A 24,115-nucleotide genomic window follows, 5' to 3' on the forward strand; every position below is an offset into this window, starting at 1 on the left:
TTAAAACATAAACAGAACATACAGTAGTTCCTGGCACTACATGGATCTGTCCTTGTAATGTGTCCAGTCTGCCTATTGTAGTAAAGGCTACCCAAACACCAACAAGTCCTGGGTGGCTGTCTCACTCATGTCTTACCAATGAAGGCATTTGTAGTTGAGATCAATGTGCCTGCTCTGTCTATCCAGCTCCATGGCAACTGGTGTCCAGCGTGTCTTATCATCATAAAACATGTATGCCCTCTCTCCAAACAGTGTCCTAACAAGCCACTTGCGCTCATTTGATAGCGGTCATTAAAATTTAGTGAATGAGGCTAAGAATGGCCCAGCTATCAAGTTCCTCATGCAGGCAGCAGATTAATTTTTCAACGTTCTATTACGTTTCAACGTTCCATCGGCTGGCGCCTCTGCAGACGTCCCGTGACTATGTGTTCGGACACTGATGTGCCGTTTCTCTGATGTTGCAACTGAATACAAAGCCTTTCTTAAACCAATAGAACAGTAACATGACTTTCTGGATGGTTGTACTTGTTCAGCTGCTGTTATTTATTGGCAAGTCGGTCTCAAAAAAAGGTAAGTTGATGTATTTTAGGAGTACTGCGTTGGGTTATACATTTCAGTGGTTAGATTGTGTGATTTTATTTGAACTGGTTAATGCCCCTTAGTCTATATACATTTGTGTTTTGTGTCAGGCACACTTTTAGAACATACCTCTTCTTTGTTTTGATTAAATTGCCAATAAATATTAGTACCTCAACAGTATCTGTTTTATATTGGGATGCAGGGCTTGCAATACAACACAGCCACAATGTACAACCTCTTACAAGCTACGTCAGGCCATGTTGTGATATTGGTAAACAGTACATTATAGACTCATTTCTTCAATCATTTCTTAAAAGTGTAGGTGTCAAATGTGGTGGAATCCTCTCAGCTTCCTCTGGCAACATATCAAGCCCCAACTTCCCTGGACTGTACCCCTACGACATTGAGTGTGCCTGGCTGATTGTGGTCGCAGAGGGCTCCTCTGTCCTCCTCACTTTCCAGCACTTTGAGCTGGAGTACCATGTCAGCTGCGCCTATGATTACATCAAAATCTACAATGGCGTCTCTGAGGATGAGGGGAACCTCCTGGGGACATTCTGTGGTGAAGTCTCCCCACCCCAGTTCACATCGTCATGGAACGTCATGTCCATTATCTTCCACTCAGACCGCCACGTGGCCCACAGGGGGTTCTCTGTGGGCTACAGAAAAGGTGGATATGCATGTTGGGAATTGTCTAATTTCCCTGGAGTGCTACAGAGTTAAAAAAATATATATAACACATCACTTAATAATATAACTAATTGAGTGCGCTACAGCAGGGGAGCCTTCTTATTTGAAAGTTTGTTTAATATTGAAGTACTATGCATCTTAATGTGGGACTTGTATACAACCTCAGTCAGTTGCTGTGTTACCACAGTAACCACATCCCACCTCTCTCTATAGATATGTGTGGTGGAGTTTTAACTGGCCTGTCGGGAATCATCTCCAGCCCGGGCTACCCTCAGGAATACACCAACAATGCAAATTGCTCCTGGACCATTCACGTATCCAATCGCAGTGTGGTCACGCTGGTCTTCCTGGACTTCCAGCTTGAGAACAATGAGGGTTGCAATTTTGATTTTGTGGCCCTCTTTGATGGTCCCACCATCACCCATCGTCATCTGGGGAACTACTGTGGAGGAGACAAACCTCCAAATATGGTCACCACCTCCAACCAACTGCTTGTGGTCTTTAATTCCGACTTCAACATTGGTGGAAGGGGGTTCAAAGCTTACTACTACTCAGGTAAGAGGTTTAACACTAAGATATGTATCTCCACACCTAAATGACAATGTTCTTGAGTTACTTACAAACTATTTATTTATTGTCATGGATTTATAAACTGAATGTCCATTGTCAGGTGAATGCCAGCAGGTCCTTTCTGAAGTGAACGACAACTTTACCAGCCCAAACTACCCCAGCATCTACCCCAACAACATCAACTGCCACTGGATCATTACCTTGGCAGAGGGCTACCGGATCAAACTATCTTTCCCTGTCATAGAGTTAGAGGAAAGGAACAGCCTAACAGACGAGTGTGACTACGATTCTGTTGTGGTGTTTGACGGGAATAGCCAAACAGACCCAATTCTAGGCCACTGGTGTGGTTCTGAACACCCTCCCTATCTGATCTCCAAGGGCAACCAGCTGCTGGTTGTCCTCAGTACCGACAGAAATTATGCTTATAAAGGGTTCTCTGCCTCCTATATTGGAGGTGAGTGTCTAATCCATGACTGTCCCCATTTGCTCTCATAATGTATCCTGTCTTGACCTCCTTTCAACATGTAAAGACTACCTGAGGGTAAAACATGATATTTTCTTATGGCTGTTAACTGCACATCTTGTTTTACTTCTCAACCCAAGTGGTACCAGTGAACATTAGCTGCACAAGAACAGAATTTTCCATCCAGATAGCCCAGCAGTCTGTGCCTCAGCTGAGCCGTGAGAATATCTACCTTGGTAACCCCTCCTGCACTGCCCAGTTGACAGCAACTACCTACAAGATACTTGCCCGCTTTGTCAATTGTGGCACAGCAGGTAAGGTAAGTTTCACATTCCTCTCTCACCACTTTTCACTACTTTATCACATTGTTACACATTATTGCGGCCTTTATATTATTGGGATTTAAAAAGAACACCAGTTCAACTCTAGCTTCGGATCCATTTCAGTCACAAAACAAATTCTTTATCAATACTGATAATACCGAAATACTGTAGAACTTTTGCACTTCGGATGATGATCTTCTGCTGTACGTTCTGCACTATTTGTACGTCCCTTTGGAAGGAAATGTCTACTAAATGAATAAAATGTAAATAACACAATGGCTTCTACCCTTGCAGAAACGCCGGAACATCACCATGCTGGTAAACACACTATACATCGACTTCTCTGAGGGGAAGCAGCAGAATGTCCAGGAGTACGAGGTGCAGTGCGATGCCCAGAAGAAACAGGCCACCGTGTCCATCATATCTACGGAAGAGCGCAACCGCTACAACGAGCTGGCTCGCCAGGCGGAGAGCGCCAGCAGCGGGGGGGTGGGGGCGACCAACTCTGAGCCTCACGACCCCAGTGACATCGTCTTCATCAGCATCTGTGTGCTGGCTGTCATTCTTATGGTGATCGCCATTGTGTGGCTAGTGCTGCTTTAGTGTATTCCTTCTCCTCCCCCCTGTCCAAGATCTAAGCCAGAACATTGTAGAGCGTAATATTTTCATTAAGAAGTGTAATTTTTTTTAAACTAAAATGTACAAGACATCCGAATGTTATGTATGGCACATATTCCTTCATCCACATTCTTGGCATGACAGCATACAAATGCAAGTATAACTGACACTAATATTTATCAACACTCATCTCATAAAAAATAAGAAATTAAAAACAAGTATGTGCTCTGACTTCTCGAATGTTTAAAAGGGTGACTTCCTTATGCAAGTGGCTTCAACGTTGTCTTATGCTGGCCTTTTGGCACAAGCATTATTTCTTGTGGTTGGTGACCAGCTGGTTGACTGAGATCTTGCTGTCCTTTACCTCATTTCTGATCTCAGGCTTGTGTTTGAAAGCAAAGACCAATGCTCTCACAGTCCGTCTGTATGAGCCGCTGACCAGCCGCGAGCTCTGGTGGAACACCTCTCTCTCTATGTTGTCAACGAGCCCACAATCAACCTGAAAGGGTTACATCAAGTTAAGATCACCACATCTTGCATCAAAGGATGAATACTGGGCACTAAATGGACATTTAGTGAAGGGTTTGCATCAACAGTGTAAGGATTATACTCTGCTGCAGCAATTTTCTCACCTTTACATCCAGTGTTTCGGCCATAAGTCTCCTTGCATTGTTTCTGAGTGTTTCAGACTGTTTGTCACTGCGGACCTCAATAGAAGGTTTGTTGGCATTCTCTTCTATAAATGTCCTCCACTGAGTGTAGACCTCTTTAGCCAATGAGCTCACCTCTGGATCAGCATGCTTGCGCATTTTGTTAACAGTGTGACCTGATGGAGAAGCTTCATCAGACCTTGTTTCTACAGAACTGCGATGTCAACTACAGTAAGTGCAGTGTTTGAAGGAATTGACCAATGTGGAATATTAGAAACAAAACAGCCTACCTATTTTTGTTGACTTCAGAATCTCCTTTGACGGCATCTTCTTGTTTAACTCAGTCAGGGCAAGCACCAGATTCTCCTTGGTCTGTTTTGACAGCTGCAACATTGCCTTGTACCGCTCAAAGTCCTCTATAACAACCACTCTCTGGTTTGGAGACATGGTGAAGGAGTAGGCTTTTGAATTTCACGACATATTATCTCAGGTGCAATGGTACATCTAAAAAAGTTGTTCCCTTCCCCAATCTCCCGTCAGGTCTATAAAATTACTTTGGACCAGGTCGATGTAGAATTGTCTAACCCTGTACCAATTCTCTGTGAAGGAGCGAGAACTAGTAAGGGGAGACTGTAAGCATTGTTGAACAAATTACCCTCTAGGCCTTTGAATACACATCAAGTCGTTATGAGAATGAACATTTTACAGCTAAAATACTGTTCATAAATCTTACCTTGAGAGACTCAATAGTTGCTTGTCGATAAACCTTTTCTTTGTCTTTTGTGTCTTTGGTTGTTTTCCTGTTGGGTAGTCGCACGACAAACTTGTCCATTTCCATTCAATTCACACTCTGTATATTTTCGGTTTAAATGTACTCCTTACTAACACCGTGTTCCTAGTTTGTGGATTATGTATACAGTCATTGAATTTTTTTTTGACCCAATGCGCTGTTGGCTTGCAAGACTTCCGTACAATTAAAATATTTCGTTCTGTAAGCCAGGACCGCACAGTGATGGACGGGTGGCCGCTGTTGCGTGCGGGCAGATACTAGTTGAGGCTACTGTGACCGAGCCATTATCAACTATATTGTGTGTTTACTTCATGTGCATTGGGATAGTTGGTTATGCAATATAAATGTTCCAACTCACGACCAGACCATACATTGATTTCAGAGGTCTGCTCCGCTCTTCCTGAAAGATGATGTAGCACAAAACGAGTAGACCTAACAAAACGAACAAGGAAGAAGACTCGCGACTGGCACTGTTTGTTTAGATTTTCAGCGAGGCAAAAATGGGGAGCTTTAGGATCTTCGAATGCATTGCGATGTTGTGCTTGGTGCTTGTGTGTACTACTGCGTCTGAAGATGTGTTTGATGGCGTTTTGGGAAATACTGCATCTTGCCACAAAACATGTCAAATGACATACAGTTTGCACACTTATCCCCGAGTGAGTTACGTTAATCAAGCTAGCTTTAGCTAGGCTAGTAGCCTGGCTGACTGGTTTAGCAAACTACTAATGCTAGCTACTAGCTAAGTGTTGTTTTGATGGCGAGGTACTAAGCTAGCCAGTACTTCGTATTTAAATAACGTTAATCCACCTAAACCATTAGCTTGTATACAAATGTTTTATAATGTACTTTCCGAGTTTGTGTTTGATAGTCTACAACATTCGACAGCAAACAAATTATGGTGAAGAAAAATTATTACTCGCTCAATGGCCAGCTACTGTACTGTAGCTAACAATGTTTGTTTTTTGTTTTTGCAGGAGGAGGAACTATACGCTTGTCAGAGGGGTTGCCGTCTGTTCTCCATTTGCCAATTTGTTGGCGACAGCGACGAACTGAATCAAACCAAAGCCGAGTGTGATTCAAGTAAGACTGTCTGAATGAAACATTATGTGAATTAAACATTAGTCTGTGTTTTGTGATCAAATAATTATACATGAGGTTGAAACCAGACCATAAAACATATATTATGACAATAACAATATTTTGACAGTAAATTATTCTTGTTAATAAATTGGTCTGGCAATATGTGAATTTGTTAATCCCCAGTAACAAGGCTATCCGTGACATTATTATTGTTCAAATGAATGAGTTCTGTTGTTTACTGTTTTTCACAGCTTGTCGTGAAGCTTACACCAAGTCAGATGAGCAATATGCATGCCACTTGGGTTGCCAGAATCAACTCCCATTTGCTGAACAAAGACAAGAGCAGGTAACAGTTACAGTCTGTTTCAGATTATCCACCACATTATTAACGGATTAGAATGTCAACAAACTTGACACAAGATGGAGTCCAATTTCTCCGTGTTTGGTTGCCTTATAGTTGCTGGCCATGATGCCAAGGATCCACCTGTTGTACCCCCTGACATTGGTCAGAGGATTCTGGGATGATGTCATGAGCCAAGCCCAGAACTTCATTACCTCATCATGGACATTCTACCTCCAAGCAGATGATGGCAAAGTAGTCATATTTCAGGTAATGTACTATCTGTGGCTAGTGTGTCATGTCATGCAAAACAAGAAATATCCCACAACTGAACTGTTTTCTATTAATCCAGTTGTACATTTGGCCTGCATTGGACATTAATACATTTGTTAAATAATTCTATAGAAAATTTTTAGCATTTATTTAAGGAATTTAGTTTGCATTCTGGTTCACAGTCAGAACCACAGTTCCAGTTTGCTCCCCAGTTTGAGCTGCAGAAAGAGGAGGACAAAGGAGAATCACCTCAGACCCGTAAGCCCTCCTGTGTTGTCTTATACCCATATCAAAAAATAAATAAATTGGAATCAAGACAATACAATTGTAATCACAGTAATCGACACATGAACAGTGATAGAAACAACCTGTCTTTCTTGCTCCTAATGAAGCTTTGAGCAACCTTGTATACAAGGACTACCACCGCAGCTTCATCCAGGAGAGGGACAGGGATATGTTCATAGGCCGGAGTGCCTCAGAGGATGACTACAACCTCTTCAGCTGCCTCTCAAGGTTTGTTGGCTAAGATGTTGTTAGTACCTAGTACTCTACTCAAGGATTTGTAGAAACAGGTGGACTAGAAGCAGTCTTAAATAGGATGTGTACTAATATTTGATTCCTAAATGGTTGTGCTTTTTATTTGGTATTTTAGGAACCCTTGGCTGCCTGGATGGATTCTGACCACAACCCTGATACTGTCTGTTCTGGTCCTGATTTGGATATGCTGTGCTACAGTGGCGACAGCTGTGGACCAATATGTACCTGCAGAGGTCAGTCTATAGCCAAATCCAAAACTATCAAATAAACTGAGTATTAAAACGCAACATGAAACCAAAGGCTGAAACCCAATCAAATCCTACTTCCCCGTCTCTGACTTTAGAAGCTGAGCATCTATGGAGATATGGAGTATGCCAAGGAAGAGAAGCTGACTCCTTACCCAGCATCCTCTCTGGTGATCATTAGCTCCCTAGGGGGTGAGGAAGAAGCCGGACCTCTTCCCTCCAAAGTGAATCTGGATCAGTCCAACATCTAGGGGTTAAATCTCTCATGTAGTCTTACTTTTTTTTGCACTACACCCTCTGTCTAAATTGTCTAAATAACTGCTTCCAGCTTATTTCTAATGGCTGTCCTTGTACTTGTCCTGCTCTCAAAATGTGGAATATGGAGTGGTGGTAATTTCTGTATATTGGAATAAGCTAATTGAGGCAGTAAACTTTACATTTAATGAGGACAAAAGTAGCTTTTAAGGAATTATTTCTTTAATTTGTGGTGTTTTCACATACCTTGGTGTGCTATATTATTGAATAATGTTGTGTTGATGAACTATTTTCGACTTGGGAGTTCGGGTTTCAAATAATTGGGTATGCGGTGGGCTTTGCTTTTAATTCTGTCTCCATTTGTGTTTTAGTGTTTTATTTAGTGGACACAGGGGTTTCTAATTGTGATATACAACAACTTCAATTAGTTTGAGACTTGACAGCGCATAGGTATTTGTCAGTTCACTATTCTGTACTATGGATAAATTAATCTGAATAAATAAATTGTTGAGTTGAATTGGTAGAAATTGTTTCTTGTTTCCTGTTCAAATGTGTGTATTATGAAGCTGTACCCTAAGCTCAACGGTCAAACTTGTAAGACGTTAACAATGGTCTTATGGGCATGTCTAAGCTGGCAAAGGGGAGACTGTTTGTAAATGGTTACCAAGTAACTATCACTGAGCCTCCCAATCATGTAAACTTAGGAGCTAACGAGTTTAGCCAAAGAGAAGTAAAACATATTTCAAAGATGGAATGAATGCTTATTTAAAGACATTAAGAAACTATGAAATCAAACAGGACCCATCCACAGGTAATTTAAGTTTAAAAAATGTTTTCTGTAAAAGCAGCATATAGCTAAACTAAGATAAATTGCCAGCAATCAAATCGAATGCATATAACCTGTTGCTCCTTTGCTGTATTAGCAAAATAACGTGTTTCATTCCCTTCTTTTTAAAGCAGAGACCTTTTGTTGACGATTCCTTCGAATCAGCAGAGGAGGGTGAGGACACTTACTAATTACAACACTGTCAAACGTAGACAATCTCCTTACCTTTACATTTTTGTGAATAATTATGTTATTGGGCCCTAGTGACAGGTTCCATTTTAACATGAAAAATACCCATTGCTTAATTAGCAGAACTTTAAGTTGCTTTTAAAAGTGTTCTGTAGTTGGATGTTCTCCCCCTGCTCTGTAGATTGCTGTGGAGATTGTGATGGTTGCCAGTGTTGTAGCAGAAGAGCTATCTGTATCTCCTCTGTTGTACTACTGGTTCTTGCCCTGGCAGTGGTGGGTGTCATTCTCACTTTAATCTTTGGCATTCCAAAACGTCCTCCTGGTAAGATATGGGGTTGAGATATGGAGCAAAACACAAGCTTAGTGTGTTAGCACAAGTTTAATTTTAAGTGTTAGAATTGGTGTTCACCTTTGATTAAGTTAAATGATTAGTTGAATGCCCTGCAGTGAATCGTGCCTGCAGGACAGCAGACAACAGGACAGGGTTCTTGTGCGATGACCGAGTGACTTGCATCCCACCCTCTGATCTGTGTGACGGGGCTGTGAACTGTCAGAGTGGCGCTGACGAAGACAAAGACATGTGCAGTAAATCACCATTTTCACAATTTCTATGTCTGTTTCTCCTCAAAAACCAGGAGCTACCTTCAACTTCTGAATCACATCCTGGCAAGTATGCTCTTTGATGATGAATGCTTTTCAGGGGATCTACCTGACAGCCTTCCAGCAGGTCTAGTGTTTCGATGTGGAAACCCTCAGTTTTGGATCTTCATTGACAAAAAATGTAATCACATCAATGACTGTGGAGACTGCTCAGATGAGATTGGAGTCTGTGAGTTTACTTTTACCTCTAATGGTGGTCATTATTAATATATTATAGTTTACATAAATCCTATAAAATGAAATGTTATACTTACTGGTCCATCCTCTCCTATAGATGCTGGATGTCCACCCACCTGTAGGGTAGGATGGTGGTTCTGTACCCCAGTGGAATTCCAGTACTGCAATTGCATTCCTCGTAGTTTATGCCAAAATGGCCAGCAGAACTGCTATGATTGGTCTGATGAGTACATCTGTCCTAAACCCAGCTAGCCACTATGCTCCTGGTTCATTCAAGACAAATTCAAGATTCATTTTCATTGAAGAATTTTATTTCTAAAAGTGCATGAAATTACCCAAACATTTGGTCAAACCCTAAGAACCTTGGGTTGGAAATGCTATTACACAAGTTTGTATAAAATATGTGAGTATGTAAGGCTGTTGGATGTATGCATTAGTAGCTGTTTAACAGCTTCAAGTCCTCCTCAGAGAGTGCTGAAGGGGAGAAACGTTTTGCCGAGGGGCAGTAGGGGCCACTCTCCCCAAGCTCCGGTTTACGCTGCCTTTTGTTAGTCTTCTGCAACAAGGGCTTTGTGTGGCTATTTATGTTTCCTGGAAGTTCAGCCCCATGTGTGTGGGCGTGTGTTGCTTTATGAAAATGAAGCCTCTCCGTCGATTCCTTGTCCTCCTTGTTCCACACCAAAGGTGATGCAGTCAGTACTCCTTGGATGAACTTTTCCCTACCAACTGGACAGCACAAATTTAGATGGCAATTGGGGTCAAACTGCAAATTTTGTCACAGCAAATATGGTCACTGTGATAGAGACTGGACAACCTTTAAAATATTAATGTCTGCTAAATGGATAAATGTAATATGACAACAGTTAAACAGTTATTTAACGTACAAAAGCGAGACGCTGCAGTACTTGAATCCTGTGCCTTCTTCTGTTTTGGCAGCTGTGTTGCACTGGTTTCCCACTGGTTTATTACCTGTCAAATGTAAAATGATTTGAAACATTTTTGTACAAAGTACACTGATTAAAATTGAACATTGTGAATGTACATTAAATACATTTGTAGACTTGCCTGTTCTGCCCACCCTTCAGTTTTACAACACATATGGTCAAATACTTGCAGTGGTTTCTCAGACAGAATCAACCCAGTTGTCTCCCACAATGTTTTCTTGAGTGATGTGCTGAGCTGTAAAAGTATTAAATATCATTGTAAATTCAAATTACGACCAAATTATAGATTATTACTAATTATAGGGTGACGCCCTGCAAACAAATGTCACCTTCATATGTGTTCCTGATAAATCAAGCCCTTGAAGCTTTGGAAGGCATGTGAGATATCCTATGGCCCTTTCTGAGATGGGGTTGTCTGTGGAAAAGAGAAACTACACAAAGTCACATAACACTGATTTGCCTGTGCACTTTACGGATGGTCAGAACCAAGATTGAAGAGGACAGTATTGCAGTCACTCACAGGACAGACCCAGTAGCTGCAGGTTGTTCAGTCCCCTCTTCATTATCCTGACAGGTGCAGTCAGTCTCTGAAGGCCCTCATCTGAGAGACTGTTACCCCCAAGGAAGAGATTAGCAAGACTTCTGAAAAAAAAGAACAGGCCTTTTAGATTATACTTTTAACCATGACAACTCACCATTGCGCCCCGCGTCTACTCTTACCTGGACAGTAAATCAGACGTGAGATGTACGAAAATGTCGTGGTTGTCTCCTAGCCTGCAGCCAAAGAGATCTAGACTTTTTAAACTACTGAACTTTTTTATTTCCTCCAGCTTTTCTGAAAGTAAAGGGAACCTGGTGGAATTCAATAAAAAAAATCAAGGTTATTATCAATTGAAAGGTGGGTGGTTTAATGATAAAAGGAAAGATTGCAATACCGCACCTATTTCGAAGACAAAGGGAGCTTAGGACAATTTCCCCATAAGCGTCGCTGAAGACTTGCAGAGCCCGGGGCGCAGTCACTGGATCTGAGAATACTTGCTTCTCTTCGGCGGCAACAAAAAGTCTGTCCCCAACTTGTTCGGGGAAACCAACAAGGCTGTCAACATGATGGATATTGTCCGCTATAAACAGCAAAGAGAGGTCATATAGGGTTTTGGCCGTGTATCTCAAACTGCCCTCTTTGTTATACGTGAAAACGAAGTGTTCTTTTTTCATTCTAAGAGGATTTGTCGGTCTATTGCATGATGATTCTTGTTTAGTCTCCGCGAGGACTATGCCGTTGACTCGACGAAGTTGGCCTCTCTCGCGAACGTAGACAGTAGCAGAATCTAAATCAACCATAATCTCAAATAGCCTACCCAGAACATATAAACCTGACGATTGACCCAAACTGGAAACCGAACCGGACCCGTTGACTCACTATTTGTCGTATTGCTTAAGGTATATATCTATCAGGGGCAGTTAGCTCTGTAGCTACGTTAAGTCTTGGGGAAAGTTTCATGCAGCCCAATGCAATACAGTCGACGCATCATTCTTGCACAGGTATACGTTTTTCAATAGAAGAAGAGCTGCGCTTAGCTACTTATCAAAATAAAGGTTTCTTATGTTTTGTTAAGACGTCTCCTCCTAACAAGCGTCGGTTTATATAGATATTTATTATAAATAACAGGAATAGGTTACTACACAATTGTACAATTATATGTATCTTAAATATATCCGCAAGAGGACGCAGTTGTTTTATTGTAGACTTTCATTTTGAAAATAAAATTAGCCGGAACAGGAACAGGAACGGAACAGTTTGCATTTGTTTACATATTTGGACTTGCCTACTTGAGGTTGTGTTCGTTCAAACGTTTGTCAAATTTAGGGAGTAAGTTGGTAAAATGATTTATTAACTAACGGGTTGTAAAAATGTCACCACGTTAAAAATTGTAGATTGTTATCCAAAATGATGGTGCGAAGGTCGATTCTTAGTTTACGTAGCTACATACTGTACTGAAAAGCCTGCATTTTTCTTTGCTTTCTAGTCTACTGTATTTGTAGCTGGTGTTTTGCTCAAACAGCAAAAAGTCACCATCTAATTGTAGTGTACTACTAGCTATATCATATCATATGCTCTAAACTAAGCCAAAGAAAGTTATAGCTATAAATTAGCCCTAACGTTACGTTGTGAAACTTGATAACATGATGTACTGTATCCAAATACAGGTGCTACTCTGGAAATCTGATCACCCTAGCCTCCAGAATGGCCACGACCAGTGATTTTCACTTGCAATTTCAAGGCGAGTGGACACTGTGCTACTTTGACTGACCTGGTTGGTTACTTTGGATGAGTGATTTGAAAGTGGTATTTGACCATGTGTTACATTTGATCTTTGGTATATATTGAGTTTGTTCTTCTTGCTTATATCCAATCAATTAGAGTTTGATGATGCTGAAAACCTGCTGGGAGGTAATAGGGATGCAACAACAATCAGCATTGATGATGCTGGTCACAAACCTCAGCAGCAAAAAAGGCATGCTGGCATGCCTTTTGAGAATGATGAAGACACACTGGCAAATGATGACAAGACTGAAGTGAGGCTAGTTTTAGAATGTACTTAAATCATCCTATGTCAAAGATCTTCATAACATTTGTAAACATGATTTGAAAATGTCACACAGCAATAACTTTGTTCACTTTTAATGTTTGTCTCCTCAGCTACTGTCAGGTCAGAAGAAAAGTGCTCCTTTCTGGACATTTGATTACTACCAAACATTTTTTGATGTTGAAACTCATCAGGTAGTGATCTAGGCATACCACACAAATGTGTTTCCTTTTAGGTCAATGCAATAGGGTCAACATGTATTTATATAGTCTAAATACATTTGTGTAAAGTGCATGCAGTTGTTCATAGTCCATCCTTAGTTCCTTGTAATAAAAAGAAGATATTCTTCTAGGTGAAGGATAGAATCATTGGGTCCTTACTGCCATGGCCTGGAAAAAACTTTGTTCGCCTGTACATTCGCAACAACCCTGATCTCTATGGTTAGTAGCAATTTTATTGTTTAAATCCTTGACCCATTTTAAGACATGCAGTCATGAATGCCTGCACTGTATGTACAAGTATTAACTTTGTTCTATTTATAATTATTTAAATGTATGTGTGTGCTTTTAGGGCCATTCTGGATTTGTGCGACTCTGGTATTTGCCATTGCTATAAGTGGAAATATCTCAAATTTCCTGGTCCATTTGGGTCAACCAAAGTATAAATATGTGCCAGAGTTTCGGAAAGGTAAGTATTTAAATTTATTTTTTCATTAGGCTCACATTTTTCAAAAATATGTCACACAAGTGTGGTTAATAACATAAATGTGTTTGATTTTCCAGTGACCATAGCTGCGACAGCTATATATAGTTATGCTTGGTTGGTACCTCTTGCTCTCTGGGGTCTCCTGATGTGGCGAAACACTAAAGTCATGAACTTGGTGTCCTACTCCTTTCTGGAGATTGTCTGTGTGTATGGATATTCTCTTTCCATTTACATACCTGCAGTGGTAAGTGCTTGAATGAGCTCCTGTTGAAAATACTGCAACAATTTCAGTTAATTTAGGTTTACTGTGTTTTTGTGCTTGTCATGTTTTGTATCGAGATTACAAATGAGGTGTACATTTTTTATACAATAGAATAGAGGGAGTTCATGAACTGGTTTGTCCTATTTTGCTGATGTCAGGTACTGTGGATCATACCATATGACGGGGTGAGGTGGTGCTCTATTGTGGTGGCCCTGTGTCTCTCTGGCTCTGTTCTGGCTTTGACGTTTTGGCCTGCAGTCAGGGATGACCACCCCAGGGTTGCCATAGCGATCATGTCAGCCATTGTGGCTCTGCATACACTGCTGGCGGTTGGTTGTAAGGTAATGTTACTTTCAGTGTTGCATTCAGAGATTAAACTAATTGGTCCACCAAATAATACAGTGTAATGGCTTTGAGGAAATCCATACCAAACCATGCCCGTATCCTGATTTGACAACCCCCATCTTGATTGACCTAATTTTCTTCACCTGGTTGCCCTCATTGACATAAGCAATTACATGATAATGCAATGATCTAATTTTGTTCCGGGCCAAATTACCTCAGTTAGTGGGCAACGGCATTGACCCAGCTAGCTGTGTTTGATATTAGACGCTATACTAGACTGCCATTTTTGGAGTGATCTTCCTATGCGTGTGAAAGGATTATACCCAGGGGTGTCAAGTTATTAGTTTACCTTTGGGAGGCTGGCTGCTCAATGGAAACAATGACCCTGGCTGTCTGCTGGCATGGAAGGAAGCCATTTGGTACACTCCCATGTGTGGTGGCAGCCAGCTATCAGGGTATTGGATGTCTGCTTACATATACATAGATGATTAGTCTACATAGTGTTGTGGTCAGGGATGTGGAGGTAGAACAAAAGGTGGTTGAAACTTGTGTGAACTTGTGGAAATGATTTGCTGTTCAAATGATTGATCAACATTTTTGTTCTAGGCTTACTTCTTTAGCACACCAGAAGCTGAAGGCCCTGCTGATATCTCCAAGACTTTACTGGTCACACTGGCACACTAAATCTGTGTGCTGTCTAAAGGTTTTTGTGAACAGATGTTTGTTTTTTTTACACATTTACACATTATCTTAACACCATCAGTCAGTATCTACATTTTATATAAATGAATGTAGACATTCGACTTAAAGTCCTTTTCTGTCTCTAGTATAATGTATTTTCACAATGACCTGTTCAACATCTGATACCAGGCTTCCTCTAGGCTACATGATTTCTCCTTCCCAAAGCAAGTGTGATTCTTTTTCAATTGCAGGTTCTCCTGTTGCCTTATTAGAGAGAATCTGAGTGCTGTGGCAATGAAGTCATGGGTCATCTGGATTTCACCTACACTTGGTCCCTCTGTTTAAGTCCTCAAGAAACAGTGTACAAACATGGTCCAGTTGGCATGACCTCTGAAATTAAACACTGGTAGAAAATGTTATTTCGTATGAGATGGACTTTAAACTGCCTTAAGATATACAGCTCTGGAAAAATTGAGACAATTGAGTGAGGAACAGAAGGATAACATTTAATAGGCCATTCAAAATTTTACCCATCTGTTCCTCACAAAAAATTGTCCTTCTCAACTTTTTTTTAAATGAAAGAAAAAGGTGCAGTGGTCTCAAATTCAATGTCGTCATCTAAATATTTTAATGTTAAATATTTATTTGAATGTGATATAGAAAAAGCACTGTGTAATGAAGAATGAGATGTATAAAACAACCTTTTTATTTACATTGTTATGGGGTCAAGGCTATTGAATCTTGGTTATGTGCATATAGACACAATGAAACTAATGCTTAGTGTATGCTTTATTGGGTATTATATTAATACAGTTTATATACATAACTACTGCTTTTCTTATCCTGTTCAGTATGTAAGTATTTTCAATGTAATGCCAAAGTTCAGTTTCAAACTAGAATTATGTCTTTATCGGGTGGGCTTTTTATTATAATTTAAATGTAATGCTATGATTGATACATGTGGGAATTTGTCGATTAATGCATTCATGTTTCCTATTTAACGGCGGGAACATTGTTCTTGTAGGACCAAATTGCATGGGAATATAAATCTGGTGTAGAAAGATGGTAACTAAAATAATATAATGGGGGTTTTCATGGTTAATTAATAAGAGTAATTGTGAGTAAAATAGTTGCATTAGTAATGTTATGGACATTGGGGAAAGTGGATTTGTATACCCGTTGTCAGTTGTGTTGATGTAAATCGGTACATTTATACAATTTGACAGTTGAATTATTTAAAGGAGAGATTGTAACTAATAGGGACTAAAGTAATTGAAAAGTTTCAAGGTCAGCACCAGTTCTTTTTTAAAGGACTTTTGTATGTGGATGTTTTCAATATATCTGGCAACCTTTTCTGAAAAGTTGTTTTGTCTGTGGTCATTGATAAAAATCTACCGTATCATTGCATCCAAGATACCTCCAGGACAGGTACAACAAAGGTATTATTTACGATCCTTATCTCCCAACTAAGAACACAACATATTTTGAGATGTATAATGTATAAAACATCCCAGTTGGCAGGGATGTGTGTGCTTCAGGGATTTTTCCAGCATTATTAGGGATTCTAAGTATTTAGCCTAATTAACAAAATAGAAAAATTGTGTCACTTGAAACTGGTGTCAAAGGGGTGGTGTGCCCTAATTAATGGTCATTCTAGCCTCAGCCTTGAGTTACACTGAAGCTGGATCCCACTGATAACCCTCGGAGAGGAATGTCAACTGCTTCAGTCTAGCCATGTAGTTAGCTGTTTCCCTCTATAGAAGTGGATTTAACAATGTTAACTCCTGTGATTTACAGCATATAATAAAGGATCTCTGCGAGGCTCATGTGGATGAAGGTATGAGAATAACTTAAACCATGTTTTAAGTGTGATTCTTAGAAACGGTAAAACCAGTATGGCTACTTCAAATGGGAAAGGTGAGAAAGTGTCCAAATTTGAGACTTTGAAACTTTTGGAAAAATGCCGAAAAGAAAGAGACGATGCAATCCTCAGAGAGAATGCTCTTCGGGAAAAACTGAGACAATACGAATCCAGAATGCGTTCAACAGAGGCACTTAAACAGAAACTGAAGACCTTGACACTGGATAATAAAGAGCTGCGGAAAATGGTGAAGACACTCCGGCAGGAGATAGGACTTGAGGCCAGTCCCAAATTCAACGGGAAATCCACAAAGGACATAATTAATGATTTTCATGAGAAGGAACGTCAATGCAGTTCCTTGGTTGAAAAAACTGGAAAATTGAGTTTGACTATTGATGATTTAACATCGGAATTGGCAAACACTGTTACCTCTAAAACTCTATTGGAAGATCAGGTGCAATCATTGCAGCAAAATCTAAAGGACATGACAAACAACCAGCGACGTTTACTGAAATTGTGGGAGGACAAGAAGTCTCAAAGAGAGCAGCTCACTCTACCCGCAATTGCTCAAAGACCCGGACAGAAACCAATAGCCCATAAATCAATCCAGACACAGACAGAGATGTCAATCAACCCTGCTCAGAAGCTTCCAATCAACGCATTTGAAACCAAACCATTCCGCCGCGATACAGAGAAAAAATCAAGTTTAGAAAAGATAGAAAAAAGAGGTTTACCAACATTTGGAAATGGCTTTGGAAATGGAAATCATCATCGGGACAAGACTGCTTTTGTTCATGATGACACTAAATGAATCAAAAATGTATGGACTTACAGAGACCAGATGTTTAAATGATTAACAGGTTACAGTAATCTATAGTAGGCCTATAGTTAATCTAATTTGTTGTAAAACACGACCAATAGGGATTAAAATGACTGACGAACGAACAACGAAATTAACTGAATATTGATTTATGCCATAGAAATGTCAGTCCACTGAAACTATTACTGCAGATTACCGTTTTGTAAATGTATTTTTTGTGTTTCAGTGTAGGACTCTGTTTTTTATTAGCATAAAGATCAGCTAAATAAATAGTTAATTGTTTCGTGGACCTTTTTTTATACAAATAACAAATTTGTTGAATTAACATATCTAATAACATCAATTTTTATAGAAATTACATACTTTCGTTTAGTCGTGTACCGACTGTGACTGAGTTTTAGGACCAGGTTTCCAAGAAGTTTCACTAGAATCCAGGCAATATGAGGGGCAAACCTAAAATCGGGGTCTGACGGGGTCCTTGAGTGCATGTGGCGCGCGTTATGGGAAAGTGTCCTGCGAGCAGGAGAATGGAACTTGTTTAGGTTCGCCTTTATCCTAACACCATGTTTTCTGTTGACCAAAGCTGGTTTGTGCGTAAGGTAAGTTCAACTGGTCGTAAATAAAACCACACATTAAGTGGTATTGCAAGCTAACGAGGTATTTAGCAAACTGCTGAGCTGAAAATGTTGAGCTACCAGCTGACCGTAGCTAACACTAGCTAGCTAACTTTGGCGGTGGCTAATTTGAATTTGACTTTTTACTACTAGCTATCTAGACATACTGTCGAAAACACTTAATTGACGATCACATGTACTGATGAAGTATTAAAAGTGTATGGTTGCAGGTTATATATTGGAGAGCAGCGGCCAGTGTAGCCTGGGCTGTGGTGCTGCTGCCACCAACCACAACTGTATTTGTGGTTCTGAGCAGATTCAGCCTACTCCACCCTATTCAGTGGATATCAGGTAAGTAACCAGAACAACTCACTCATGCACACCGAACTGATAGACATGCATAGTTTACACAATGCTCACAGTGCATTCTAATGACAAACATTTTTATTTGATCTCCAGATTGCCTGGACCTATTGACTAGTACAAGTGCTATCTTCTCCTTCATTCTGCTGTGTGGTGTGATCCTGGTTGTTGGCTTCTTCAACCTGGAATATTACACGGGTGAGTGACAGCCTAGAGAAACTGTAAAACACAGAAGAGTGGATTTGAGAGGCCCTGCTACGAGGCCTACTTTTTAAATTGACATGGTATTAGAGCTTGTGTACTTTTACTCTCTACCAGTTGTCCCATCTATTGCCTGCTCCAAGATTGCCTTGTTGGGCCAGCTGCTCCATCCTCGGCAGTTTGTACACTCCCTGGTCCACTGTATATTGGGAATAATAGTGTCTTGGTGCTGTGCTGTCACCATTGGGGGGAGATACCGGACATTGGGATACCCTTGCACACAGGGAGAAGGGTAAGTTATCGAAAACAATGGAACCCACATTATCCTTTGTGTTCACAATCAGTGTGAACACAAAGTCTAAATCAATATTTCTATGATTTGGTCTCTCTGGTTTTGGTAGGTCCTCTCAGATGTGCCTGAATGAGTACCACCTCTTCCTGCTTCTTGCTGGCACCTTCATTGGATACAGTCATAGCCTTGTGGGTGTGGTCCATAACATGAACTACGTATCTTTCCACACTGTTCAGGTAATCCCCCTCTGTCAACTGTGTCATATACATGGTTGCATAACAGCCATTGATTTAATCATTTTGTTTGGACGGCACTGGCCATGAATATTTTTCTCATGTTTTATTTATATTTTCCAGCAATACAAATATCTCTGCTTTAAGGGAACACTACCTTCAATAATAAAGTGCAGTGCCACTCAGGCCCTTTACTCAGTCCGGAACTTCATTGCCCTCTATTTCTTTTTGGGTAAGTGTTCTTTGCTTCTCTCTGGGAATATTTTTTTTTTTTTTGTGGATAATTGAATCAATGGTTAAGTTGTGTTCTTGTCACTATATGACAGGATATGCCCCAAAAGCATGGATCTGTAAAACACTGGATCTTCAAATAAACAGGTCAGTTCTTGTATGTTATTACACGCCAGATTACAATGACATCAACAAAATCTGTATTCATTTTATTTTGAATCTGCTGCACATTATTTTGTCTCTGCTCCCAGCTCTGTCCACTCTCTGGATACAGTGGCTGGTCTCCTGGACCTCTCTCTGCTGTACCACCTGTGGATCAGCGGCACCTTCCTCCTCTTCACCTGGTACATCACAGTGCTGCTCTTCAGGATCTTCATCACAGAGGTAGCTACTAGTCTGCCCGTCTCATATTTCCGAAGACTTACTTTCTGTTCTGGTGTTAGTTTGTTTCCTGCATCTTTACTTTCCGTTGGTAAATGCAACAGTAAAGGACACCGCTTTTCATATTGTGAACATCTTCCTCAATATGCTTTTGGTTATAAGTGTCTTAATTGACTCACAGGTGTACAGCTTTCCAGTACAGTCAACCTTTGCTGAGGAGGTAAATCAGTGCCTACCTAAAGTCATCATCGGCAAGCAACCGATGATATTAAAGGTAACCACAATTTTACTTTGTTCAGTGCAAAATTAAGTTCCATTGACGTTACTATGATCTTATTCTATATGTGTATGATGTGTTTGTCTGCTGTCAGTTTCTGTTTTGAATGTCTGTTGTCTTTTCCAGTTTTTAGCTCTGCAGGACTTGGCACTTTTGTCCCAACACTCACCTTCACGACGTTCAGAGGTCTTCAGTCTCAGCCAGCCAGGTCTGTCCACTTACCTTGCTCAAAATCCTGATGGATTGCTAATAAATACCCCCCATTTGACTACCATGGTTGTGTGACTGTCCTAGGTGGCCATCCTCATAACTGGAATGCCCTCAGTAAAGAGTGTCTCTCTCTGCTGGCTGACCTGACCCAGAGGCTGGTTGCCCATCATGAGACTGTAGCCACCAATGGCAGGGCCAAGACGCAGTCAAGTGGCAGCTCCACCAAGTCCACCTCATCAGAAAGCTCCGGTACAGGCCAATACAGACATAACTGATGTATGAGATATCTGAATGATAGAACGATGAACTTACAGGCATGGCTATTCTTTCAATAAAAAAAACAAAACCTAGTGACGTCGGGTACAGAAGATTTGAAGACCCCTCGTTCCAACGCTCTCATCCGAACCCCCGGCTCTGTCTTCATGGGCTCCTCCATGGGGCGTCTGCGGGGACCTCTTACCGCCCCGTTCACCCCTGACCTGGACAGTCCCTTCTCCTCCCCTGCACTGCGGCACCTGGCAGCCTCCAGGGTGCCTTCATCCCCCTGGTTTGGGACGGTCCAGAGCCCCCACATCGTGAGGAGGTGTCCCAAGCTCTGGTCTGCCTCCACGGGTATGTCTGCAGGGCTTCTTGGACATGACTGATGCTGTGTGGAGGTCCTGGGCTGGAGCTGCAGTGTAGCCGATGGCCTTTGTGGTTATGGCAGTATGCTGCAGCACGCTCTGGACCGAGATTATAACAGTGGTGGCCCAAATAAGCCTGCCCTGGCAGTTACAGGTGTGAGCATGTATCCAGCTGCTTTTTGCTCATGTATGATGCTGCAGACAAACATTAGTCTTTTAATGAATACCTGGTAACGGAAGCCTTTGCTTTCTACTGTTACATAATTGTGTATTCATTTTGTATTAGATGGTTGTGTATTAGGGTCATGTTTGTTTTGCTCATCTTGATGTATGACTGTACCCAGACTCCCAGACACACGACAGTCCTCCCGCATCCCCGGCTCCAGCCCCCAGCCCCACACAGACTGAGAAGAAGCCCAGCTTCCTGGCCCAGTTCCTCCAGAACAGGAAGGACCAGGTACTGTCCACTTATCACACTCCAGCTACATGATGGATGATGATCTAACATTCATTCCTTGGGGGGAAAAAAATCAGAAAATAGACAAAGCTTCATGTTTTAAACTCAATTGTCCCATTCAGGTTACAAATTTCTTGGCAAGACGTGGGTTGATTATGTATTTGTTGAACAAGGTAAGATTGTGTGTGCATGCATCGTCCGACCGGGAGTGGCTCACTGCATGCTCATTTAATTGACTTTAATAACTCACAGAAAATCGACTTTGAGTTGGTGATTAGTTTACATATGTAGTAAAGCATCGACTTAGTAGCTGTCTGATGTGGTTACTAATGAGGTCATGATTCTTCCTCAAAGGAATCTCTGCTATTAACCATAGATCTCAGACTACCAATTTATAGAACACGAACCTTTTAGATTTACCAAACATATTGCCTAGGATGGTTTGAGATGGAGGTCTTTTGCTTGTTGGATGAATAAGCTCCAGTAACGCTGTACCAGTCACTTGTTCTTGTAGTAAACCAGCATGACAAACTTGGTAGTGTTCTCTCAGTAGGACTAGACTCATTCTAACATTGTCTTTGTGTATGTAGTGCATGCCACCCTTGTAGATGTAGTGCATGGTTTACATCCCTGTCACGTATTACCAGTTTCCTGTGCATCCAAGGATTCCTGTCCATCTGATTACACTCATTGCCTGCTGTAGAGAAATGCTGGTACAAAATAAAAAACATTGATTGGTAGGCCTGCCTGAGTTACGTATTTGAGTTCTAACACACTTAAGATGAAATCCTACCTTGAAGTAACTCAGGCTTGTTATGAAAGTCTCTCCTGATGGATAAATGAGGTTGAGGGATGACTGGCTTGTTTGTGCACCCTCTATCTCCCCTGCAGCTCCCAGAGGCCACTAGTCAAGCCCTCTTCGCTGACAGCCAATCACACATTTGGGCACTAGAAGGTCTGTTGATATCATGTGTATTCAGTGCATGCTGATAACATTTCCACGTTGTCCATCAACGATGGTGGGATCATTCATAAATGTGCTTGTTGGAAAGATGAACCTGTGTCTTATTGAGTGGCAACTGCTATTCTGTTTCTTTCCCTCATCCTTCTCTTCCAGGCCTGTCTCACTTGGTGGTAGCCTCGTACTCGGAGGACAGGTTTGGAGTGGTGCAGACTTCCCTACCCAGCATTCTGAGCAGCATGCTGCTCTTACAAGAGGTAAGCTGCTGGGGTTTACTAACTCTGAAAGCTTGTGTTCGAAGTTGTTCATGTCACATTGAGCTCTATGCCAGTATTATAGACTTTGCTTCACTTCTCTCCAGGCGGTGGACAGGCACTTTAAGCTGCCCCATGCATCCAGTAAGGCAGCCAGGTCCACCTGCAGCATAGGAGACTCAAGCTATAAAACCTTACGCTTTGCTCTCAGGGCCACCCTCAAGACTGCCATCTACAGGATAACCACCACTTTCAGGGAACACCTTAAGTAAGGCTGCCTTTCTTCTATGGACAAAATGGCTGTCCTGGACTTGTTTGAATATAATCCCAAGTGTTTCTATATGTTGGATGCTTGTATTTCAGTTTAACCTGCAGTGTGAATGAGATATGATTTCTTAATTTGTTTTTGTCTTCAGTGCTGTACAGTTGTCTGCAGAGCATCGGAAGAGACTGCAGCATTTCCTGGAGTACAAAGAATAAAGTATGCTGTGGATGCTGTTCCCCTTGGACTTCTATGAAGTTTGTTGTGTTGGTTATGCAATGTGCCGGCCCTCCATTTTATGATTGTTCTATTTGTTAGACTGGTGAAAAGTTGATTTTGTTTTAATACCTATATAAAAACAATGAATAAATAAGGGCTTTGTATTTAAAATCATGTACAGTTGCTTTTGGTTACATTCTTAAACCCATGTCCTTTTTGTATTCAACTAATGCAGAGATTGGGTAGAGAGATTAGCATTTTTTCACTCTGAAAATAGTCAACAATTTACAAAGGAGGTATACCCCATATTTGTCTGTTTTTGTTAATATGCTGTAATATAAAATATTATGCGGATGTTGAAAGTGCATACATTGCTGTCATACATGTACAACAGTTGACGTGAATGAGTCGAGTGAGATTTTTTTGTTCAGTGAAATCAAATTTGGAATGTGAACAAGATAAAGAATAAAATATTTTCAATAAATACATTTGTCTTTTGCTAGAACACTAAATCCACAGCATTGGTCAGCATGGAGATAATAAAGGCAGCAGAGGTCGCTGCCTCGCAAACTGATCCGAGTACTATTGCCAAAACTACTACACGTACCTGAGGATTTCTCTCAGCGTTGACCATGTGAGTTTTCCGAGAGATGGACAAAATACACGACTTCAACAGTGGCACACGTCAGTTGAAATGGAGTGCTAGAACTTAGTGAACGTCTTGAAAAACTTGTGTTCACGTTCTGCTCAAGACACGACCGAATAAGCAACTAATTTAATTTCCTAGTAGTGATGTAGGCTACAACGTATCCCACGCATGCATCGACATGAGTACAGGATACAACTTTTCGACACGGAGTTGAGTAGTGGTCTAAGGTGAGTACATGCACCGTAAACTATTGTGAATAAATTGATTTATCTTAATCATTCCAATACCAAGCCCAAGCAAGAATCTGTAACTATTAATTTGTTTCATGCCAGTCGATAGACAATGATCTGAACTGAAATGCACAACGTTAGTAATGGACCTTAAGACTTGATGCTTTAAATCACTTGAGTTGACTGC

The 24,115-nt window shown here is 41.0% G+C and overlaps 8 protein-coding genes across 13 annotated transcripts; 6 read left to right on the forward strand and 2 right to left on the reverse strand.

Moving 5' to 3' along the window:
- The first annotated feature begins 503 nt into the window (after window positions 1-503).
- Window positions 504-3,228, forward strand: cdcp2 (CUB domain containing protein 2). The gene is made up of 6 exons (XM_067253483.1): window positions 504-570; window positions 902-1,249; window positions 1,483-1,824; window positions 1,940-2,293; window positions 2,443-2,621; window positions 2,920-3,228. The coding sequence occupies exons 1-6, from the start codon at window positions 504-506 to the stop codon at window positions 3,226-3,228; spliced, it is 1,599 nt and encodes a 532-aa protein (XP_067109584.1).
- tceanc2 (transcription elongation factor A (SII) N-terminal and central domain containing 2) lies at window positions 3,149-4,754 on the reverse strand. Its single transcript, XM_067253484.1, has 5 exons — window positions 4,627-4,754; window positions 4,184-4,325; window positions 3,876-4,069; window positions 3,608-3,742; window positions 3,149-3,259 (listed from the first exon to the last, which is right to left on the reverse strand). The coding sequence occupies exons 1-5, from the start codon at window positions 4,729-4,731 to the stop codon at window positions 3,191-3,193; spliced, it is 645 nt and encodes a 214-aa protein (XP_067109585.1). The 5' UTR covers window positions 4,732-4,754; the 3' UTR covers window positions 3,149-3,190.
- Window positions 4,755-5,143: 389 nt separating this feature from the next.
- Window positions 5,144-7,930, forward strand: tmem59 (transmembrane protein 59). The gene is made up of 8 exons (XM_067253252.1): window positions 5,144-5,339; window positions 5,658-5,763; window positions 6,015-6,109; window positions 6,221-6,373; window positions 6,559-6,634; window positions 6,769-6,889; window positions 7,029-7,146; window positions 7,257-7,930. Exons 1-8 carry the CDS (start codon window positions 5,184-5,186, stop codon window positions 7,407-7,409), a joined length of 978 nt encoding a protein of 325 aa, XP_067109353.1. The 5' UTR covers window positions 5,144-5,183; the 3' UTR covers window positions 7,410-7,930.
- A 1,170-nt stretch (window positions 7,931-9,100) lies between these two features.
- On the forward strand, window positions 9,101-9,517 carry LOC136958855 (low-density lipoprotein receptor class A domain-containing protein 1-like). The gene is made up of 2 exons (XM_067252973.1): window positions 9,101-9,257; window positions 9,363-9,517. The coding sequence occupies exons 1-2, from the start codon at window positions 9,101-9,103 to the stop codon at window positions 9,515-9,517; spliced, it is 312 nt and encodes a 103-aa protein (XP_067109074.1).
- Window positions 9,518-9,558: 41 nt separating this feature from the next.
- Window positions 9,559-11,705, reverse strand: lrrc42 (leucine rich repeat containing 42). 2 transcript variants are annotated; one of them, XM_067253559.1, is made up of 7 exons: window positions 11,150-11,705; window positions 10,930-11,061; window positions 10,730-10,848; window positions 10,539-10,624; window positions 10,331-10,444; window positions 10,150-10,234; window positions 9,559-9,991 (listed from the first exon to the last, which is right to left on the reverse strand). In XM_067253559.1, the coding sequence occupies exons 1-7, from the start codon at window positions 11,548-11,550 to the stop codon at window positions 9,699-9,701; spliced, it is 1,230 nt and encodes a 409-aa protein (XP_067109660.1). In that variant the 5' UTR covers window positions 11,551-11,705; the 3' UTR covers window positions 9,559-9,698. The 2 variants fall into 2 exon arrangements, with proteins under 2 accessions (XP_067109660.1, XP_067109659.1); XM_067253558.1 differs by having other exon boundaries at window positions 10,730-10,851.
- A 323-nt stretch (window positions 11,706-12,028) lies between these two features.
- On the forward strand, window positions 12,029-16,145 carry yipf1 (Yip1 domain family, member 1). 3 transcript variants are annotated; one of them, XM_067253144.1, is made up of 10 exons: window positions 12,029-12,079; window positions 12,418-12,491; window positions 12,632-12,786; window positions 12,911-12,991; window positions 13,150-13,237; window positions 13,368-13,484; window positions 13,580-13,746; window positions 13,923-14,105; window positions 14,716-14,812; window positions 15,042-16,145. In XM_067253144.1, exons 2-9 carry the CDS (start codon window positions 12,455-12,457, stop codon window positions 14,791-14,793), a joined length of 906 nt encoding a protein of 301 aa, XP_067109245.1. In that variant the 5' UTR covers window positions 12,029-12,079; window positions 12,418-12,454; the 3' UTR covers window positions 14,794-14,812; window positions 15,042-16,145. The 3 variants fall into 3 exon arrangements, with proteins under 3 accessions (XP_067109245.1, XP_067109246.1, XP_067109247.1); XM_067253145.1 differs by having other exon boundaries at window positions 12,069-12,087; XM_067253146.1 differs by lacking the exon at window positions 12,029-12,079 and having other exon boundaries at window positions 12,418-12,524.
- A 540-nt stretch (window positions 16,146-16,685) lies between these two features.
- zgc:113691 (uncharacterized protein LOC503529 homolog) lies at window positions 16,686-17,462 on the forward strand. The gene has a single exon (XM_067252974.1). The coding sequence runs from the start codon at window positions 16,686-16,688 to the stop codon at window positions 17,460-17,462; it is 777 nt and encodes a 258-aa protein (XP_067109075.1).
- Window positions 17,463-17,959: 497 nt separating this feature from the next.
- On the forward strand, window positions 17,960-23,531 carry ndc1 (NDC1 transmembrane nucleoporin). 3 transcript variants are annotated; one of them, XM_067253271.1, is made up of 18 exons: window positions 17,960-18,070; window positions 18,316-18,436; window positions 18,545-18,646; window positions 18,767-18,941; window positions 19,051-19,177; window positions 19,298-19,406; window positions 19,501-19,552; window positions 19,657-19,789; window positions 19,968-20,060; window positions 20,190-20,271; window positions 20,358-20,522; window positions 20,625-20,885; window positions 21,241-21,353; window positions 21,476-21,526; window positions 22,245-22,308; window positions 22,471-22,571; window positions 22,676-22,836; window positions 22,985-23,531. In XM_067253271.1, exons 1-18 carry the CDS (start codon window positions 18,035-18,037, stop codon window positions 23,046-23,048), a joined length of 2,010 nt encoding a protein of 669 aa, XP_067109372.1. In that variant the 5' UTR covers window positions 17,960-18,034; the 3' UTR covers window positions 23,049-23,531. The 3 variants fall into 3 exon arrangements, with proteins under 3 accessions (XP_067109372.1, XP_067109373.1, XP_067109374.1); XM_067253272.1 differs by having other exon boundaries at window positions 19,322-19,406; XM_067253273.1 differs by lacking the exon at window positions 21,476-21,526.
- Window positions 23,532-24,115: the final 584 nt, after the last annotated feature.

Source organism: Osmerus mordax, chromosome 16, assembly GCF_038355195.1.
Source record: "Osmerus mordax isolate fOsmMor3 chromosome 16, fOsmMor3.pri, whole genome shotgun sequence".
In the NCBI taxonomy this organism is placed as follows: domain Eukaryota; kingdom Metazoa; phylum Chordata; class Actinopteri; order Osmeriformes; family Osmeridae; genus Osmerus; species Osmerus mordax.

What these genes read in the sequence shown, in the direction of transcription:
- cdcp2 (XM_067253483.1), top strand. Translation starts at nt 504, where the DNA reads ATGACTTTCTGGATGGTTGTACTTGTTCAGCTGCTGTTATTTATTGGC. An exon ending in CAAGTCGGTCTCAAAAAAAG is followed by an intron (nt 571 to 901) that starts GTAAGTTGATGT and finishes TTAAAAGTGTAG; the next exon opens with GTGTCAAATGTGGTGGAATC. An exon ending in ATTGTGGCACAGCAGGTAAG is followed by an intron (nt 2,622 to 2,919) that starts GTAAGTTTCACA and finishes CTACCCTTGCAG; the next exon opens with AAACGCCGGAACATCACCAT.
- tceanc2 (XM_067253484.1), bottom strand. Translation starts at nt 4,731, where the DNA reads ATGGAAATGGACAAGTTTGTCGTGCGACTACCCAACAGGAAAACAACC. An exon ending in CAACTATTGAGTCTCTCAAG is followed by an intron (nt 4,326 to 4,626) that starts GTAAGATTTATG and finishes TCTCCAAACCAG; the next exon opens with AGAGTGGTTGTTATAGAGGA. An exon ending in CCGAAACACTGGATGTAAAG is followed by an intron (nt 3,743 to 3,875) that starts GTGAGAAAATTG and finishes TAACCCTTTCAG; the next exon opens with GTTGATTGTGGGCTCGTTGA.
- tmem59 (XM_067253252.1), top strand. Translation starts at nt 5,184, where the DNA reads ATGGGGAGCTTTAGGATCTTCGAATGCATTGCGATGTTGTGCTTGGTG. An exon ending in CAAAGCCGAGTGTGATTCAA is followed by an intron (nt 5,764 to 6,014) that starts GTAAGACTGTCT and finishes TGTTTTTCACAG; the next exon opens with CTTGTCGTGAAGCTTACACC. An exon ending in CTGAACAAAGACAAGAGCAG is followed by an intron (nt 6,110 to 6,220) that starts GTAACAGTTACA and finishes GTTGCCTTATAG; the next exon opens with TTGCTGGCCATGATGCCAAG.
- LOC136958855 (XM_067252973.1), top strand. Translation starts at nt 9,101, where the DNA reads ATGCTCTTTGATGATGAATGCTTTTCAGGGGATCTACCTGACAGCCTT. An exon ending in CTCAGATGAGATTGGAGTCT is followed by an intron (nt 9,258 to 9,362) that starts GTGAGTTTACTT and finishes CCTCTCCTATAG; the next exon opens with ATGCTGGATGTCCACCCACC.
- lrrc42 (XM_067253558.1), bottom strand. Translation starts at nt 11,550, where the DNA reads ATGGTTGATTTAGATTCTGCTACTGTCTACGTTCGCGAGAGAGGCCAA. An exon ending in TCCCTTTGTCTTCGAAATAG is followed by an intron (nt 11,062 to 11,149) that starts GTGCGGTATTGC and finishes GAATTCCACCAG; the next exon opens with GTTCCCTTTACTTTCAGAAA. An exon ending in CTGAAGGGTGGGCAGAACAG is followed by an intron (nt 10,235 to 10,330) that starts GCAAGTCTACAA and finishes TACATTTGACAG; the next exon opens with GTAATAAACCAGTGGGAAAC.
- yipf1 (XM_067253144.1), top strand. Translation starts at nt 12,455, where the DNA reads ATGGCCACGACCAGTGATTTTCACTTGCAATTTCAAG. An exon ending in TGTGCCAGAGTTTCGGAAAG is followed by an intron (nt 13,485 to 13,579) that starts GTAAGTATTTAA and finishes TTGATTTTCCAG; the next exon opens with TGACCATAGCTGCGACAGCT. An exon ending in TGCTGGCGGTTGGTTGTAAG is followed by an intron (nt 14,106 to 14,715) that starts GTAATGTTACTT and finishes TTTTTGTTCTAG; the next exon opens with GCTTACTTCTTTAGCACACC.
- zgc:113691 (XM_067252974.1), top strand. Translation starts at nt 16,686, where the DNA reads ATGGCTACTTCAAATGGGAAAGGTGAGAAAGTGTCCAAATTTGAGACT.
- ndc1 (XM_067253271.1), top strand. Translation starts at nt 18,035, where the DNA reads ATGTTTTCTGTTGACCAAAGCTGGTTTGTGCGTAAG. An exon ending in TATCTTTCCACACTGTTCAG is followed by an intron (nt 19,178 to 19,297) that starts GTAATCCCCCTC and finishes TATATTTTCCAG; the next exon opens with CAATACAAATATCTCTGCTT. An exon ending in GCTCTGGTCTGCCTCCACGG is followed by an intron (nt 20,886 to 21,240) that starts GTATGTCTGCAG and finishes GACTGTACCCAG; the next exon opens with ACTCCCAGACACACGACAGT.